Source organism: Salmo trutta, chromosome 18 (genome assembly GCF_901001165.1).
Source record: "Salmo trutta chromosome 18, fSalTru1.1, whole genome shotgun sequence".
NCBI classification, from domain to species: domain Eukaryota; kingdom Metazoa; phylum Chordata; class Actinopteri; order Salmoniformes; family Salmonidae; genus Salmo; species Salmo trutta.
Window position 1 is genome coordinate 57,416,388 of NC_042974.1, and position 20,342 is coordinate 57,436,729.

At 42.2% G+C, this 20,342-nt stretch overlaps 1 protein-coding gene and 1 non-coding gene across 2 annotated transcripts in view; both read right to left on the reverse strand.

Moving 5' to 3' along the window:
- Positions 1-13,389, reverse strand: part of LOC115153575 (DNA-directed RNA polymerase III subunit RPC5) — a 29,516-nt gene extending 16,127 nt beyond the window's left edge. Inside the window, exons 1-5 of the mRNA XM_029699166.1 lie at positions 12,770-13,389; positions 3,162-3,252; positions 2,978-3,028; positions 2,788-2,865; positions 881-996 (exon numbers count right to left, since the gene is read on the reverse strand). Coding sequence (XP_029555026.1) covers positions 881-996; positions 2,788-2,865; positions 2,978-3,028; positions 3,162-3,200 — 284 coding nt within the window. The 5' untranslated portion in view covers positions 3,201-3,252; positions 12,770-13,389. The remainder of the gene's footprint in view (positions 1-880; positions 997-2,787; positions 2,866-2,977; positions 3,029-3,161; positions 3,253-12,769) is intronic.
- On the reverse strand, positions 13,126-13,207 carry trnal-aag (transfer RNA leucine (anticodon AAG)). Its single transcript has one exon. It is a non-coding gene; the product is annotated as a tRNA-Leu (tRNA).
- Positions 13,390-20,342: the final 6,953 nt, after the last annotated feature.

Sequence of the window (20,342 nt, forward strand, 5' to 3'; positions counted from 1 at the left end):
GAGGTGTTGGTAAAAGAACATTGTCCTTCTAATAGCCCATAACGGGCTATTATAATACTGTACATGGTGTCCAGGTCAGGATAACCAAAACATGCATTTATTAAAGACTATCAGAAAGAATGTCGGGACTTATTCTCAGGAGCCATGACCAATATATATTGTCCTGCTAATACCAGAGTTAATAATGTATCTGTGAGAATATCCAACAGGCTTTTAGATAATTCTAAATTAATAATGAATCGCTTTGTTTAAAAAAACATATTTCGGATATGATTTTATTTTCAAATAACGTAAAATGAGTGAGAAAAAGGCCATTCTTGAACATTGGGTGAGACATTGTTACTAATTTGTAAATCTAGCCAGTTTGTTATTTAGAATGATTCATTTCTGTTTTTAGAGGGAGAGAAACCAAAAACCTACAGTCCTCTCATGGGTCTCCCAGTCGAGGCTGGCACGGGTATTGAACCAGCATCTGTAGCAACACAGCTTGCACTGCTATGCAGTGTCTTAGACTGTTGCACCACTCAGGTGCTGTATAACGTGACCGGTCGGGATTGGGCTACAGTAAGAGCAAAATAATAATAAAAAACCTTATTATTTGTATTACCTTGTTACCTTAGTGTAACAACAGTTTTAGTAAGTAATATTGAAGTTGTGCACAATTATCAGTTTCTATTTAGGTTTATATCGCCCATTCATTGTCAGTTAGAGACACAGTAGGACCCAAAAGCATATTCAGTGCTCCAACTCCCCCTTGTGCTGGTCTGGAGCAATGAACTGGTGACACAGGGTACCGTACTAAACCACAAATTACCTCTTAAGTACCACAGCATAATTGCAAAACTTTCAGTGGAGCAACCACTGTATGTAGTGCACTCACACAGAGTAGGTGTTGGAATCCTCTGAGGTGGTTCCGTCCACATTGAGGGCGATCTGCTCGCCTTTACTTCGACAGTAGTTAGGACTCAGAGTGTTGATGGCTATCTCCAACTCCACCTACACAAAGACACAAATGATAAACTGAGAATATTGTTTAATAATAGGACAGGCTAGGGAAGATGGATAATATGGTTTGTCCTTTATACAGTACCAATCAAAAGTTTGAACACCTAATTCAAGGGTTTTTCTTTATTTTTACTATTTTCTACAGTGTACAATAATAGTGAAGACATCAAAAATTATGAAACACATGGAATTATGTAGTAACCAAAAAAGTGTTAAACAAATCAAAATATATTTTTGATTTTAGATTCTTCAAAGTAGCCACCATTTGCCTTGATGACAGATTTGCACTCTCTTGGCATTCTCTCAACCAGCTTCACCTGGAATGCTTTTCCAACAGCCTTGAAGGAGTTCCCACATATGCTGAGCACTTGTTGGCTGCTTTTCTTTCACTCTGCGGTCTAACACATCCCAAACCATTTCAATTGGGTTGAGGCCAGATCATCTGATGCAGCATTCCATCACTCTTGGTCAAATAGCCCTTACACAGTCTGGAGGTGTTGGGTCATTGTCCTGTTGAAAAACAAATCATAATTCCACTAAGCGGAAAACAGATGGGATGGCGTATCGCTGAAGAATGCTGTGGTAGCCATGCTGGTTAAGTGTGCCTTGAATTCTAAATAAATCACTGACAGCGTCACCAGCAAAGCACCCCCACACCTCCTCCTCCATGCTTCACGGTGGGAACCACACATGCGGAAATCATACTTTCACTTACTCTGCGTCTCACAAAGACACGGTGGTTGGAACCAAAAATCTCACATTTGAACTCATTAGACCAAAGGACAGATTTCCACCGGTCTAATGTCCATTGCTCATGTATCATGGCCCAAGCAAGTCTTCTTATTGGTGTCCTTTAGTCATGGTTTCTTTGCAGCAATTCGACCATGAAGGCCTGATTCACGCAGTCTCCTCTGAACATTTGATGTTGAGATGTGTCTGTTACTTGAACTCTGAAGCATTTATTTGGGCTGCAATTTCTGAGGCTGGTAACTCTAATGAACTTATCCTCTGCAGCAGAGGTAACTCTGGGTCTTCCATTCCTGTGGCTGTCCCCAAGAGAGCCAGTTTCATCATAGCGCTTGATGGTTTTTGCTACTGAACTTCAAGAATCTTTCAAAGTTCTTAAATTTTCCTCATTGACTGACCTTCATGTCTTAAAGTAATGATGGACTGTCATTTCTCTTTGCTTATTTGGGGCGGCAGGTTGCCTATTGGTTAGAGTGTTGGGAGTAACCGAAAGGTTGCTGGATTGAATCCCCGAGCTGACAAGGTAAAAATCTGTCGTTCTGGCCCTGAACAAGGCCCACTGTTCCCCGGTAGGCTGTCATTGTAAATAAGAATTTGTTCTTAACTGACTTGCCTAGTTAAATAAAAGGTTAAATAAAAAAATAAGAAATGATAATAATTTGAGCCGTTCTTGCCATAAAATGGACTTGGTCTTTTACCAACAACTGATTGGCTCAAACGCATTGAAAATTTACTTTTAACAAGGCACACCTGTTAATTGAAATGTCTACCTCATGAAGCTGGTAGACAATGCGGTCATCAAGGGGGGCTACTTTGAAGAATCTCAAATAGAAAATACATTTAGATTTGCTTAACACTTTTTTGGTAACTACATGACTCCATGTGTTATTTCATAATGTTGATGTCTTCACTATTATGCTACAATGTAGAAAATAGTAAAAATGAAGAAAAACAACTGGAATGAGTAGGTGTGTCCAAATGAGATGGATATCCATGTGAGATGGAAATCTCTTAAACAAGGGAGCCCCGTCACACCTTCTGCTGCTTGGGCTTGATCTTGGCAGACAGATGAGTGATATCATCATAGGTCATAGAGGAAGGGCGTACTGGATACTATGAAGGAGAGAAAAAAACAAGAGAAATGAAGATTAGATAACTGTACAAAGTCTTAACCAGGAACATATCAAATCCATACAGCTTGTTGCAGAGTAGATGCAGAACTTACCTGGAACAGATAGAGCTTGTCCGCAAGGCTTTTGGCCAGGTATACATCAATCTAAAAGACACAGAAAGAGAGAGGAATCTTGGGTTCATATTCTTTCCATCACTCATCTCTTTCTCGCCAAGACGATAAAGCCTAGGTTTGGGAAGAAACAGACCGGTAAGTGCTGGGGAAACTGGTCACTCACCTCTTGTATGATGGGGTCATCGTCCTCCCCACTGGCCATGGTGAGGGGGAGATGTCACAGAAGAGCAGCAGGAGACCTCCGGAGAGCCAACCTAGGATAACAGTGATGCTGAGTGACCGACAAACTAACATGGGTAGAAAAGTAACAACGTAATACAGTGTCACTACCCATTACTATGGCTGTGTTGAGCCAGGTTGCCCAATTCTGAGCAACTATTCACTACTTGGTCTTTTGACCAATCACATCAGCCTACGTACCTCACACACAGCTCATTTTTTATAACTCTGCTTGTGACTATTGTCTGATGTGAGTGTGTGACCGAGTGATGCTGCCTAATAGGACAGTAAGTAAATCTAACGTTAAAGGAATGGATAATAGCTAACGTTACATGAGCCAGAAACAGTGACACTAGGTATTGAGCTAGCAGTCAATACATCATTCAAAACTCCGACATTCCAGTACCATCGAGCTCGTTAGACAGACACATCACATCAGAAACATGGCTATTTTAAGCCATCTAGCTTGCTAGCTAACACTTGTGCAATGATGTAACATGTATAAGTGGTGGGCTGAAGCTGAAAATCTTGAAGTTGATCGAACCCCGTCAAGGGAGGAGCACATTTTTTGGTATATGACAGTAAAACATTCTAATGATGACTATACAATTTGTTGGCACCTTAAATTCTTGCACATAAAGTATATTTCAACACTGTCTGCTCAGGCAAATTTGCCGAACAGCTAAACTTGGAACCAATCACAAATCCTGTACATACAACCCGGGATGAAGGCAGCCAATAGCCTGCTTCAATCTAAAACGTAAACAGCTTCTTCTGAAAACGCAAGCTGCTGTCTGATGAAGAGGAAGCTCCCAGACTGAAATAAGATAAATATCTGTTTGAGTGCACTTGAAATATGCAGCATGCAATACAAATTGTCTTGACCACTTAGCCAATTTATTGAAAGCTAGTAAAAAGTCAGTTTGACTACCCTAGCCAGCTACGGTAAATGTCAATGTGTTTCATTAGCCATCTCTGTCAGTAAATTACATTTTTGAATCATGGTTCTGTTGAGGCAAAGATCTGGGGAAGGGTACCAAAAAAATGTCTGCAGCATTGAAGGCCCAGAAGAACACAGTGGCCTCCATCATTCTTATATGGAAGAAGTCTGGAACCACCAAGACTCCTAGAGCAATCGGGGGAGAAGCGTCTTGGTCAGGCTGGTGACCAAGAACCCGAAGGTCACTGACAGAGCTCCTGAGGACCTCTGTGGACATTCGAGAACCTTCTAGAAACCTCTGCAGCACTCAACCAATCAGGCCTTTGAATACTTATGTAAAAAACTTTTTTTTTGCTTTGTCATTATAGGGCATTGTGTTTAGTTTGATGAAGAAAAAAAACAATTAAATCCATTTAGAACAGAATTTGGAAAAAGGGGTCTGAATACTTTCCGAATGCACTGTACCGGCAGGCTTAAAGAAACATTGAATCATATACAGTGCCTTCAGAAAGTATTCAGACCCCTTGACTTCTTCCACATTTTGTTACGTTACAGCCTCAATCTAAAATGTATTCAATTGTTTTCCCCCCATCAATCCACACACACTACCCCGTAATGACAAAGCAAAAACAGGTTTAGAAATTCGTCCAAATTTATTTAAAGTAAAAAACAGAAATATCACATTTACATAACTATTCAGAGCCTTTACTCAGTACTTTGTTGAAGCACCTTTGGCAGTGATTACAGCATCAGAGTCCTCTTGGGTATGATGTTACAAGCTTGGCACACCTGTATTTGGGGAGTTTCTCCCATTCTTCTCTGCAGATCCTCTCAAGCTCTGTCAGGTTGGATGTGGAGCGTCTCTGCACAGCCATTTTCAGGTCTCTACAGAGATGTTCAATCAGGTTTAAGTCCAGGCTCTGGCTGGGCCACTCAAGGACATGCATGGACTTGTCCTGAAGCCACTCCTGCATTGTCTTGGCTGTTTGCTTAGGGTTGTTGTCCTGTTGGAAGGTGAACCTTCACCCCAGTCTGAGGTCCTGAGCGCTCTGGAGCAGGTTTTCAAAAAGGATCTCTCTGTACTTTGCTCGGTTCTTCTTTGCCTCGATCCTGACTTGTCTCCCAGTCCCTGAAGCTGAAAAACATCCCCACAGCATGATACTGCCACCAACATGCTTCACAGTAGGGATGGTGCCAGGTTTCCTCCAGACATGACGCTTGGCATTCAGGCCAAAGAGTTCAATCTTGGTTCCATCAGACCAGAGAATCTTGTTTCTCATGGTCTGAGTGTCCTTTAGGTGCCTTTTGGCAAACTCCAAGTGGGCTGTCATGTGCCTTTTACTGAGGAGTGGCTTCCTACTGGCAACTCTACCATAAAGGCCTGATTGGTAGAGTGCTGCAGAGATGGTTGTCCTCCTAGAAGGTTCTCCCATCTCCAGAGGAACTCTGGAGCTCTGTCAGAGTGACCATCAGGTTCTTGGTCACCTCCCTGACTAACCTGTTATGGATAGGGGCAGTATTTTCACGGCCGGATAAAAAACGTACCCAATTTAATCTGATTATTACTCCTGCCCAGAAACTAGAATATGCATATAATTATTAGCTTTGGATAGAAAACACTCAAGTTTCTAAAACTGTTTGAATGGTGTCTGTGAGTATAACAGAACTCATTTGGCAGGCCAAAACCTGAGAACATTCCTTACAGGAAGTGCCCTCTGACCATTTCTTGGCCTTCTACACTCTCTTTATTGAAAACTGAGGATCTCTGCTGTAACGTGACACTTCCTACGGCTCCCATAGGCTCTCAGAAGTCGGCAAAACGGTGAATGATGCCTTTGGAGCCCCTGGCTGAAAAACAGTAGCGCATTTGGATAGAGGTCGATCAGAGAACAATGAGACTGGAGGCGCATGCACGAGCCTACACCATGTTTTTATTTTCAGTCTTGAACGAAAACGACTCCCGGTCGGAATATTATCGCTTTTTTACGAGAAAAATCGCATAAAAATTGATTTTAAACAGCGTTTGACATGCTTCGAAGTACGGTAATGGAATATTTTGAATTTTTTTGTCACGAAACGCGTCGGGCGCGTAACCCTTCGGATAGTGTCTTGAACGCACAACAAAACGCCGCTATTTGGATATAACTATGGATTATTTGGAACCAAACCAACATTTGTTATTGAAGTAGAAGTCCCGGGAGTGCATTCTGACGAAGAACAGCAAAGGTAATCCAATTTTTATTATAGTAAATCGGAGTTTGGTGAGTACCAAACTTGGTGGGTGTCAAAATAGCTAGCCATGATGGCCAGGCTATCTACTCGGAATATTGCAAAATGTGCTTTCACCGAAAAGCTATTTTAAAATCGGACACCGCGATTGCATTAAGGAGTTCTGAATCTATAATTCTTAAAATAATTATGTTTTTTGTGAACGTTTATCGTGAGTAATTTAGTAAATTCACCGGAAGTGTTCGGCGGGAATGCTAGTTCTGAACGTCACATGCTAATGTAAAATGCTGTTTTTTGATATAAATATGAACTTGATTGAACAAAACATGCATGTATTGTATAACATAATGTCCTAGGAGTGTCATCTGATGAAGATCATCAAAGGTTAGTGCTGCATTTAGCTGTGGTTTTGTTTTTTGTGACATTATATGCTAGCTTGAAAAATGGGTGTCTGATTATTTCTGGCTGGGTACTCTGCTGACATAATCTAATGTTTTGCTTTCGCTGTAAAGCCTTTTTGAAATCGGACAGTGTGGTTAGATAAAGGAGAGTCTTGTCTTTAAAATGGTGTAAAATAGTCATATGTTTGAAAAATGGAAGTTTTGGGATTTTTGAGGAATTTGTAATTCGCGCCATGCCTATCATTGGATATTGGAGCAGGTGTTCCGCTAGCGGAACGTCTAGATGTAAGAGGCTAAGGCAAGGCCCTTCTCCCCTGATTGCTCAGTTTGGCCTTACAGCCAGCTCTAGGAAGAGTCTTGGTGGTTCCAATCTTTTTCCATTTAAGAATGATGGAGGCCAATGTGTTCTTGGGGACCTTCAAAGCTGCAAAAATATTTTGCTACCCTTCCCCAGATCTGTGCCTCGACACAATCATGTCTCGCTGCTCTACGGACAAATCATTCGACCTCATGACTTGGTTTTTGCTCTGACATGCACTGTCAACTGTGAGACCTTATATAGTCAGGTGTGTTCCTTTCCAAATCATGTCCAATCAATTGAATTTACCACACATGAACTCCAATCAAGTTATAGAAACATCAAGGATGATCAATGGAAACAGGATCCACCTGAGCTCAATTATCATAGCAAAGGATCTGAATACTTATGTAAATAAGGCATGTTAATTTTTAATACATTTGCGAAAATTAAATAAACTTTTGGCTTTGTGATTATGGGGTATTGTGTGTAGATTGCTGAGGATTTGTATTTATTTAATCCATTTTAGAATAAGGCTGTAAACGTAACAACATGTGGAAAAAGGTCAAGGGGCCTGATTACTTTCCGAAGACACTGTACTTTGCATAGAAACCCAAATAAATGCCTGTAGAAAGAAAGGGGGGTGTGTCATGTGCATATTAGCCAATACAGATTGCATAGCCTACACATATAGCATACCTTGCAATATAAACTTCTCTAAAAACAGTTGTACAAAGTGTTCTGTAATAAGATAATGAGTGTTCTAAACCAGATGAGTTCTCCAATACCATGGTTGGCATGCATAATGTTGGATGCCCTGGAATATAAGGTACGGGGAATAATAAAGAGCCTGAAGGATTATGGGAAAGGAATGTGAAATACTAAATGCTAAATGTAAGTATATTTAAGTGTTTAAATTATTAACTTTCCTACTAACCTAAAAGTTGTCAGTGCCAAAGTCTTGCCAATCCATTCATTATTCTACTAATCATGACAGTGTGAGACAGGTTTTCCATCATGTACGTTTCATGCATATGAATTCAAACAAATAACACCACCATCACCATCAGAAAGACAAATAGCAAAGGTGTCTCAGGCAGTATTTTCAATATCTAAATATAGTGAACCTAATATTGAGTTGCACCCCTTTTGCCCTCAGAACAGCCTCAATTTGTCGGGGCATGGACTCTACAAGGTGACGAAAGCTGGCCCATGTTGACTCCAACGCTTCCCAGTTTTGTCAAGTTGGCTGGATGTCCTTTAGGTGGTGGAACATTCTTGATACACACAGGAAACGGTTGAGCGTGATAACCCAGCAGTGTTGCAGTTCTTGACAAACAAACCGGTGCGCTTGTCACCTACTACAACATCCCATTCAATGGCACTCAAATGTGTTGTTTGCCCATTTACTCTCTGAATGGCACACATACACAAGCCATGTTTCAATTGTCTCAAGGCTTTCAAATCCTTTTTTAAACTGTCTCCTCCCCTTCATCTACACTGATTGAAGTGGATTTAACAAGTGACATCAATAATCAACTGGATTCACCTGGTCAGTCTGTCATGGAGAGAGCAGGTGTTCATGTTTGTACACTCAGTGTATATCAAGTGCCGTGGGAGGCACAATCTTACAATCCTGCAGTCCATAAATGAGCGCTTTACAATCTAAGCCAAAAGCCTGGACTTCTGATGGAGACCATCGAACTGTCATCAACTCATGCAGTATTACCCTTTCTCTCCAGGAGCATGTTGTGTGCCCAGGCCCCAAAGGCGTATCGGAAGGATCCCCCCTGGTCACTAATGTAACTGACCGATGCAGAGAGCGACAAGTGCCCTAGCAGAATGCAATCTAAGCCGTGTGTGGTCCAGAGACGAGAACTCTCATCTATGGCCCATGTCAAACTCATTCCATGGAGGGCTGAGTGTCTGTGGGTTTTCGCTCCTCCCTTGATGAATTAAGGTCACTAATTAATAAATTACTCCCCTCGCCTGGTTGTCTAGGTCTTAATTGAAAACAAAAACACACAGATACTAGGCCCTCTGTGGAATGAGTTTTACACTCCTGATCTATTTCAAAAGCCTGGGCTCCTGACAGGAACAATAGAATTCTCTCCACTGCATGTTACAATAGTAAAATAATCTGTCACCTGCTAAACTGATTCAATAATGAATTTAGTCTTTGAGATGCTCAAACAAGCACGTATATTTGTAGTTGGAGTCATTCAACTCTAAAATGCATTAGACTGTCTAAAACTAAACCCACAAACAAAAGACAACAGGCAAATGCATATATGGTCTCAATGTCTAATGACGGAAAGCCTAGTTCAAACTGCAGTAGGATGGTTCTCACATGAGAGTGAACCAGCCCAAGCTTGGTGAACAGCACTTGGTTGATCTCTGAGAGCAGGACACATGGAAGCAGAATAGATCATGTGAGACAAAAGTGCAAGACAAGAATGAATAAAAGAAATCACAGAAAAGGAATGTAAATTGTGAGCTAGAAATTGAACCTCCTGACAGTCTGAGGCAGGGTGCTCCGCAATCATCCTACTCCAACTATTGACAGGGATAATGTGTCATTTCTTATTTGACAGTCTGAATTAAATGAGTGGGTCCTGCCTTGATGACTATGAGATTTACACTACTTGTCCATTAGATTTTTGTAGTCCTAAATTATTACTTGGAATACACTGATAGCTAAAACGCTCCTTGCCCCAGAATGACATTAGCTAGTGATACAGCCATCTGCTCCTGCTTGCAAGCAACTGATATACTTGTTGGAACTAGCTAGTTAAGTAGCAAGCTAGCTAAATAACTAAGGTTGCTGTGTTCTAAATTGGGAGTAATTTTATAGCTTGCATTGATGGTATCAATATCATAACCGCCATCAATAAGAGACAATACTGTGCAGCCGTCTTCATCGACCTGGCCAAGGCTTTCGACTCTGTCAATCACTGCATTCTTATCCGCAGACTCAACAGCCTTGGTTTCTCAAATGACTCCCTCGCCCGGTTCACCAACTACTTCTCTGATAGAGTTCAGTGTGTCAAATCGGAGGGCCTGTTGTCCGGACCTCTGGCGGTCTCTATGGGGGTGCCACAGGGTTCAATTCTCGGGCCGACTCTCTTCTCTGTATACATCAATGATGTCGCTCTTGCTGCGGGTGATTCTTTGATACACCTCTATGGAGACGACACCATTCTGTATACTTCTGGCCCTTCTTTGGACACTATGTTAACTACCCTCCAGACGAGCTTCAACGCCATACAACACTCATTCCGTGGCCTCCAACTGCTCTTAAATGCATGCTCTTCAACCGATCGCTGCCCGCCCCGCCCGACTAGCATCACTACTCTGAATGGTTCTGACTTAGAATATGTGGACAACTACAAATACCTAGGTGTCTGGCTAGACTGTAAACTCTCCTTCCAGACTCACATTAAGCATCTCCAATCCAAGATTATATCTAGAATCGGCTTCCTATTCCGCAACAAAGCATCCTTCACTCATGCTGCCAAACATACCATCGTAAAACTGACTACCCTACCGATCCTTGACTTCGGCGATGTCATTTACAAAATAACCTCCAACCCTCTACTCAGCAAACTGGATGTAGTCTATCACAATGCCATCCGTTTGTCACCAAAGTCCCATATACTACCCACCACTGCGACCTGTATGCTCTTGTTGGGTGGTCCTCGCTACATATTCGTCGCCAAACCCACTGGCTCCAGGTCATCTATAAGTCTTTGCTAGGTAAAGCTCCGGCTTATCTCAGCTCACTGGTCACCATAGCAACACCCATCCATAGCACAAGTTCCAGCAGGTATATTTCACTGGTTATCCCCAAAGCCAACACCTCGTTTGGCCACCTTTCCTTCCTGCTCTCTGCTGCCAATGACTGGAACGAATTGCAAAAAAATAAAATAATAATAATAATAATAATTCGCTGAAGTTGGAGACATATCTCCCTCTCTAACTTTAAGAATCAGCTATCTGAGCAGCTTACTGATCGCTGCAGCTGTACAGAGCCCATCCAATCAACTACCTACCTACCTCATCCCCATATTTGTTTTTCTGCTCTTTTGCACATCAGTATTTCTACTTGCACATTCTCATCTGCATATCTATCACTCCAGTGTTAATTGCTAAATTGTAATTACTTCACCACTATTGGCCTATTTATTGCCTTACTTCCTTACCTCATTTGCACACACTGTATACAGATTTTTAAAATTGTGTTATTGACTGTACTTTTGTTTATCCCAAGTGTAACTCTGTGTTGTTTTTGTCACACTGCTTTGCTTTATCTTGGCCAGGTTGCAGTTGTAAATGAGAACTTGCTCTCAATTGGCCTACCTGGTTAAATAAAGGTGAAATTAAAAACAAAAAAATACGTTTCTATAACTAAATAGTTAGTCTTTTTCTTGTTGTAATCTAACTGATAACAGTTTGTCTGACGTAGATCTGTCTACTACCTTAAATACGGATAACGTGATTGGCAGATGTGATCAGCAGAGCTAATACCAAAGATGTGTTATACCTCAGCCAAGAGACCCCAGCCCGTTGTTCCAAATGGGTCATTTGAGTCATAGTTGGCAGACCAAGCAAGGTGGGCAGAGCCAAGCACGAGCTAGCAAGATCCTATTTGCGCATTCTACAACTATTTGCATATTTATGTTATGGAACGCCTACTCTGAAGTGAGCGTATGCAATAACTAACTCAATTCGCCTTGGTACTCCTAAACACATTTTTTTAAACTTTGGAAAATGGTAAAGTCCACTCTGTTCGTAACATATTATAGTTTTGGGAACAGAAAACTGTAGATCAAATGTTTCCTCGGTGAGAAAATTAGCAGAATGTTGGCCAAAATCCATCTGTTCCATCTTCTCCCATATTTGGTAGCGAATGGAAACGCCAAGCGGATGCTTCACAATTATACATCCGGTAAATTCTGTTTCTCTGTACTATCTGTGATAGTAACGTACCATGAAATTACGAGTTGGTCGTTTTTACAGTTTAGTACTCTGCGGCGTTTGCCTGTCCAGCTAGCGAACATAAAAGTAAGTATTTTGAAAAAATGTAAGAATTGACATTGCCAACAAACTGATATGTTTATACGAAATATATATGCACACATGTAAAAAGCAACTCCTCCCTCTGATCGATCGTCTTGAAGAAAGCTTACGTTACCATTCATCTAACAGCCCACCACCAAGTAATACATTTTATCATCGTGAGTAGTCCTCGCAGTTCATTGTAAGTTTAAGGTCGCTAAATTAACTAGCTACCGTACATTAGTTAGCTAATTTACATTGACAACATGACAAGTCATCTGCTTGAGGCTACTAATAGGTAACTACTTAGCATAGCGGCTGTGTTGGTGAGCTACTCATTCGATCAAACCGTTTGAGCCAAACCATCACTAAAAACAAAACTAATCCGTAAAATAATCAGTAACAGGTAAAATATCTATAACGTTAAGTAATTATGGCTAACCAGCTACATTTTTAGATATGGCTGTTTACTTAAGTACTGGCTAGCAATTTACCCCGGTTGTGTTGGCTAACGTATGCTCGAAACTCTAGCTTGCAAGCTATCAAATATAATTGAAGTCATTTGCCAGGCCTCGATTTGGTGAGTTTTCCCGGTATTTCAATAAAAGTTAAGGGCTAGATCTCACCTGCACACTTCACCGTTCCCCTCAGTTTATTTCATTGACGTATGTTAATGGTTTTGCTATGTTGAAATACTTCAGGTGATCGAGCTTTAAAGACGTGAGTAGCGGTGGCTATCTGAGCGCTGCCATGTCGTTGCCTGGCTCCACAGAGACACGTGGGGAGGAGCTGCTATTTGGATTCCCACAATGCAACGCGATAAAAGGTTTACGTTTTAGCCTACAGATGACGCAAAAGCGTTTAACATGAGATTTTGTTAAAATGTTTCATATAATCCATAAGGATTTATGCCCTTGTCGCGATTTCCAACTCACTGGACTGGACTGCCAAAGTAGATAGCCCGCGATCCGAAAAATGTTCCTGACAGCGGTGGGATTCGAACCCACGCCCCCGAAGAGACTGGAGCCTTAATCCAGCGCCTTAGACCGCTCGGCCACGCTATCATATACCAGTACTTCTGAATATGACAAGATTAATAGATTCATAAATGTTGTAAAATGACTTCCAGTCAGCAGTTCCAAAGATGTGACATGACACATCGCATCAGTCCGCTAAGTATAGTTATGGTATTTAAGTGATACTGCCGGAAAAGCATGTGTTTGGAGGATGTATTGGCACCGGTCGATGGCCGGGTTGTGCCGACAAGCTCCCCCTGCAAGAACCCCGCCCCCTTTCACGTGAACGCGCACGCACTCAAATTTCTGAACACGTTAGCCTGCGTTTCATTTAATTATTTATGTCGGTTTGATCGCGGGGAGGCACCGGTAATGTCTGCCGTTTTCGATTTGGCTATTTGTTTCAAGCGTATTAGTATAAATAAATATCTTTGCTAAAATTCGTCATCTTCCATGTCTTATTCGACTAGTAGTTGTTCTGAAATGTTTATTGCTTGCCTACATTTTACGCCCTCTTCTACGTTTAATATAAAGTTAAACTAGTAATATCATCAACCATGTGTATTTAACTAGTGATTATGTTAAGATTGATTGTTTTTTATAAGATAAGTTTAATACTAGCTAGCAACTTACCATGGCTCCTTGCTGCCTGCACTCACGTAACAGGTGGTCAGCCTGCCACACAGTCTCCTCGTGGATTGCAATATAATCGGCCATAATCGGGGCCAAAAATGCAGATTACCGATTGTTATGAAAACTAGAAATCGGCCCTAATTAAATCGGCCCTAAAACCCACCGTCGCTGGACCAGACAGGACTGGCAAAAAGTACTCTTCACCGACGAGTAGCGGTTTTGTCTCACCAGTGGTGATGGTCGGATTCGCGTTTATCGTCGAAGGAATGAGCATTACACCGAAGCCTGTACTCTGGAGCAGGATCGATTTGGAGGATGGCTGGTGTGTTTACGGACATATTCAACCAATCCCTATCCAGTCTGTTGTCTCCACATGCTTCTAGATGGCCACCATTGTTCCTGTTCCCAAGAAAGCTAAGGTAACTGAACTAAATGACTATCGCCCTAATGCACTCACTTCTGTCATCATGAAGTGCTTTGAGAGACTAGTCAAGGATCATATCAACTCCACCCTACCTGATACCCTAGACCCACTCCAATTTGTTTACCGCCCCAATAGGTCCACTGACGATGCAATCGCCATCACACTGCACACTCCCCTATCCCATCTGGACAAGAGGAATACCTATGTAAGAATGCTGTTCATTGACTACAGCTCAGCATTTAACACCATAGTACCCTCCAAGCTCATCATTAAGCTCGGGGGCCCTGGGTCTCGATCCCGCACTGTGCAACTGGGTCCTGGACCTTCTGACGGGCTGCCCCGGGGTGGTGAAGGTAGGAAACCGCATCTCCATCCCGCTGATCCTCAACACTGGGGCCCCGCAAGGGTGCATTCTCAGCCCTCTCCTGTACTCCCTGTTCACCCATGACTGCGTGGCCATGCACGCTTCCAACTCAATCATCAAGTTTGCAGACAACTCTACAGTGGTAGGCTTGATTACCAATAATGACGAGACGGTCTACAGGGAGGAGGTGAGGGCCCTCGGATTGTGGTGTCAGGAAAATAACCTCTCACTCAACGTCAACAAAACAAAGGAGATGATTGTGGACTACAGGAAACAGCAGCGTGAGCACCCCCCATCCACATCGACAGTAGTGGAGGAGGTGGAAAGTTTTTTACGTTTCTCGGCGTACACATCACAGACAAACTGAAATGGTCCATCCACACAGACAGCGTGGTGAAGAAGGCGCAACAGTGCCTCTTCAACCTCAGGAGGCTGAAGAAATTTGGCTTGTCATCTAAAACACTCACAAACTTTTACAGATGCACAATCGAGAGCATCCTGTTGGGCTGTATCACCGCCTGGTACTGCAATTGCAAGGCTCTCCAGAGGGTAGTGCGGTCTGCACAACGCATCACCGGGGGCAAACTACCTGCCCTCCAGGACACCTACAGCACCCGATGTCACAGGAAGGCCAAAAAGATCATCAAGGACAACAACCACCCGTGCCACTGCCTGTTCACCCTGCTATCATCCAGAAGGCGAGGTCAGTATAGGTGCATCAAGCTGGGACTGAGAGACTGAAAAACAGCTTCTATCTCAAGGCCATGAGACTGTTAAACAGCCATCACTAACATAGAGAGGCTGCTGCCAACATACAGACTCAAATCTCTGGCCACTTAAATAAATGGACTTAATAAAGGTACCACTAGTCACTTTTAATAACGTCACTTTAATAATGTTTACGTATCCTACATTACTCATCCCATATGTGTATATACTGTATTCTATATCATCTACTGCATCTTGCCTATGCCACACGCCATCGCTCATCCATATATTTATATGTACGTATTCTATTCATCCCTTTACATTTGTGTATTTTGGTAGTTGTTGTGAATTTGTTAGATTACTTGTTAGATATTACTGCATAGTCGGAACTAGAAGCACAAGCATTTCGCTACACTCACATTAACATCTGCTAACCATGTGTATGTGGCCAATAAAATTGGATTTGATTTGAGGTGGAGGGCCCGTCATGGTCTGGGGCGGTGTGTCATAGCATCATCGGACTGAGCGTGTTGTCATTGCAGGCAATCTCAACGCTGTGCGTTACAGGGAAGACATCCTCCTCCCTCATGTGGTACCCTTCCTGCAGGCTCATCCTGACATGACCCTCCAGCATGACAATGTCACCAACCATACTGCTCATTCTGTGTGTGATTTCCTGCAAGACAGGAATGTCAGTGTTCTGCCATGGCCAGCGAAGAGCCTGGATCTCAATCCCATTGAGTACGTCTGGGACCTGTTGGATCGGAGGGTGAGGGCTAGGGTCATTCCCCCCAGAAATGTCTGGGAACTTGCAGGTGCCTTGGTGGAAGAGTGGGGTAACATCTCAGAGCAAGAACTGGCAAACCTGGTGCAGTCCATGAGGAGTAGATGCACTGCAGTACTTAATGCAGCTGGTGGCCACAGCAGATACTGACTGTTACTTTTGATTTTGACCCCCCCTTTGTTCAGGGACACATTATTCCATTTCTGTTAGTCACATGTCTGTGGAACTTGTTCAGTTTACGTCTCAATTGTTGAATCTTGTTATGTTCATACAAATATTTACACATGATAAGTTTGTTGAAAATAAACACATTTGACAGTGAGAGGACGTTTATTTTTTTGCTGAGTATGTATTTTGATAGATACAAATTATGCTGATTCATTATTGACTGGCTGAGAAAAGCTGCCTGTCTGTCTGGCAGGATTTCCCAAAGGTTTTTTGCCATAGCACTACACAGCTGATTCAAATAACCAACTCATCAAGAGAGGCAGACAGCAAGGTTTATACAAACCTCCACTATTAAAAACCAATTGCTAGTCTAAAAGTGTATCACTACAGTCCTCTCACTACAGTCCCTGGTTCGAATCCAGGCTGTAGCAGGCCATAGGATCAAGGGAGACATTAAAGTGTTTTAGTACTAAATCTCTTGACACAATGATGAAAATAATCATGGCCTCTAAACCTTCAAGCTGCATACTGGACCCTATTCCAACTAAACTACTGAAAGAGCTGCTTTCTGTGCTTGGCCCTCCTATGTTGAACATAATAAACGGCTCTCTATCCACCGGATGTGTACCAAACTCACTAAAAGTGGCAATAATAAAGCCTCTCTTGAAAAAGCCAAATCTTGACCCAGAAATTATAAAAAACTATATTGAATCTTCCATTCCTCTCAAAAATGTTAGAAAAGGCTGTTGCGCAGCAACTCACTGCCTTCCTGAAGACAAACAATGTATACGAAACGCTTCAGTCTGGTTTTAGACCCCATCATAGCACTGAGACTGCACTTGTGAAGGTGGTAAATGACCTTTTAATGGCGTCAGACCGAGGCTCTGCGTCTGTCCTCGTGCTCCTAGATCTTAGTGCTGCTTTTGATACCATCGATCACCACATTCTTTTGGAGAGATTGGAAACCCAAATTGGTCTACATGGACAAGTTCTGGTCTGGTTTAGGTCTTATCTGTCGGAAAGATATCAGTTTGTCTCTGTGAATGGTTTGTCCTCTGACAAATCAACTGTAAATTTCGGTGTTCCTCAAGGTTCTGTTTTAGGACCACTATTGTTTTCACTATATATTTTACCTCTTGGGGATGTCATTCGAAAACATAATGTTAAATTTCACTGCTATGCGGATGACACACAGCTGTACATTTCAATGAAACATGGTGAAGCCCCAAAATTGCCCTCGCTAGAAGCCTAAAATGGTCTCTTTTTTTGCTTTCTTGAATAAGGCATCTCCAAAATGCAGGTGTTTCAGCCTAGATCAGTGCTTTCTGTGGTGGGGCAGCCAGCGGAAATACACAGCGTACGGGTTGGTAATGTTCTCTAGTTGCGCCGTGATTGGTTCAGTGTTCTGTTACTCACGGGGACACTACGTCACCACAAAATCTACGGGAAGAGCTTGAAAATTCAAGCCCCTTGGGTGCTGCCATAGAGTTACATTAGAAGTGCCCATCCAAGAAGGCTCAAGGTCATTGGCCACAGATAAAATGACATATCTACAGTAGCTTTGATTGGACTGATCATGTAAGCATTATACTTTCAAAATCTTAGCTAGCAAGCTAGCAGTGATCATCATGAATCAAGTCGACAATCTACTAGCAAATCCGTTTCAATCCTTGTCATATGAAGATAAATTAGAGATAAAATGTCTCTGTGCTCATCGGCCATTGGACAAGTCGGAAATTGCAAATTCAAACATGAGTGGTTTGGAAGGAAGAAGTGGCTAACTGCAAGTATCTCAAAGCAATAACTATTTTGCTTCCCCTACCTGCTATTCAGTGGAGAGGGTGTGTGGTTTAAGTCTGGGTTTATGGATTTAATAGAGCTGTGGAAAGGGTCTCAAAGCATGAGAATTGTGCTTTAGCTAAAGCTATAGCAAAGGAGGTGTCTGAGACTCCTTTTGTATCTGTACAGGCAGACAAGACCACTGACGTCTCCTGTAAATCACACATGGTAATAGTGCTGCGCTACATGTTACTGGACACACACTGGACACACAGTGTGTGTGAGAGGTTTTTGTGGAGGTGAAGGACAAAACTGGTGTTGGCCTCTCCAACACCATCAAACAAGTCCTAGTGCCACTGAATGTCAAAAAGAAGCTGGTTGCACAAACCTTCGACAGGGCAGCTGTGTTGAGTGGTAATGTATGTGGTGTCCAGACGCTACTGAAGGATTCCTTTCCGACCGCAGGACTCCAGTGTGCTACCAAGCTATGACCTGTGGGCAACCAAGTGAAGTTGAAAAGGGAGCTGTTCACTGTCTACCGGCATCCTGAGCTGCACACTGGAAAAATAGCACTTTCTTTATTGAAATCACTCTACGAGAACAACCTGCAGGAGGCCTTGTCTGAGATGGTCTCTCTTCTCAAAATCATCATCACCACTCTGATGACAACCGTCGAGTCAGAGAGAAACTTTTCCAGCCTTAAAAGGATAAAAATCTTCATACGCAACTCTATGGGCTAGAAAAAGTTAAATGCATTGGCCTTGCTGTCAATCCAGCATGACTTCATCCAGAGAATGCCAGACTTTGATGACAAAGTGATTGAGAAGTTTGCCCACAAGAAGGACCGCCGTGCCAACTTCCTGTTCAAGTGAGCACAGCATAACAATGGTGAGTCCATAAATAGGTCTAGTATGCTGCTGCATAAGTGATGTAATATGCCAGGGAGATATGTATACTGTAGGTAAGAAAGTAATACTAAGTGTATGTTGGGTGGTATTTGGTATTTTATTAGGATCCCCATTAGCTGTTGCAAAAGCAGCAGCTACTCTTCCTGGGGTCCACACAAAACATGACACATAATACAGAATGACATAATACAGAACATCAATAGACAAGAACAGCTCAAGGACAGAACTACATAAATTTAAAAAAAAGACACGTAGCCTACATATCAATGCATACACACAAACTAGGTCAAATAAGGGAGAGGCGTTGTGCCGCGAGGTGTTGCTTTATCTGTTTTTTGAAACCAGGTTTGCTGTTTATTTTAGCAATATGAAATGGAAGGAAGTTCCATGCAATAAGGGCTCTATATAATACTGTATGTTTTCTTGAATTTGTTCTGGATTTGGGGACTGTGAAAAGACCCCTTGTGTCATGTCTGGTGGGGTAAGTGTGTGTGTCAGAGCTGTGTGTAAGTTGACTATGCAAACAATTAGGGATTTTCAACACAATAATGTTTCTTATAAAAAGAAGAAGTGATGCAGTCAGTCTCTCCTCAACTCTTAGCCAAGAGAGAGTGGCATGCATAGTATTTATATCAGCCTTCTGTTTACAATTAAGAGCAAAATGTGCCGCTCTGTTCTGGGCCAGCTGCAGCTTAACTAGGTCTTTCCTTGCAGCACTGGACCACACGACTGGACAATAATCAAGATTAGACAAAACTAGAGCCTGCAGAACTTGCTTTTTGGAGTGTGGTGGTTCGAGCCCTCAATGCTGATTGGCTGACAGCCATGGTATATCAGACCGTATACCAAAGGTATGATAAAACATTTACTTTTACTGCTCTACTTACATTGATAACCAGTTTACAATAGCAATAAGGTACCTCGGGGGTTTGTGATGTATGGCAGATATACCACAGCTAAGGGTTATGTCCAGGCACTCCGTGTTGCACCTTCGAACAGCTCTTAGCTGTGGCCATATACCATTGGCCATATACCATACCTCCTTGGGCTTTATTGCTTAAATAGTCCAGGCTACTCTGGCCCATTCAAAACCCCAGTGTTCATTCCCCTCCATCGTCATTCAGTAGCCTTGGCAGCCGATAGTGACCTCTGGATCTGCACTATCTAGCGGTTGCTACTGGCTGCCTAGGCTAGTCATTCAGGAGATTTGATCTTCCGTGAATCTGGCACACAATACTAATATATATTATAAAAAATATACAGTACCAGTCAAAAGTTTAGACACACCTACTCATTCAACGGTTTTTCAACATTGTAGAATAATAGTTAAGACATCAAAACTATGAAATAACACATGGAATGGTGTAGTCACCAAAAAAGTGTTAAACAAATCAAAATATATTTAATATTTGAGA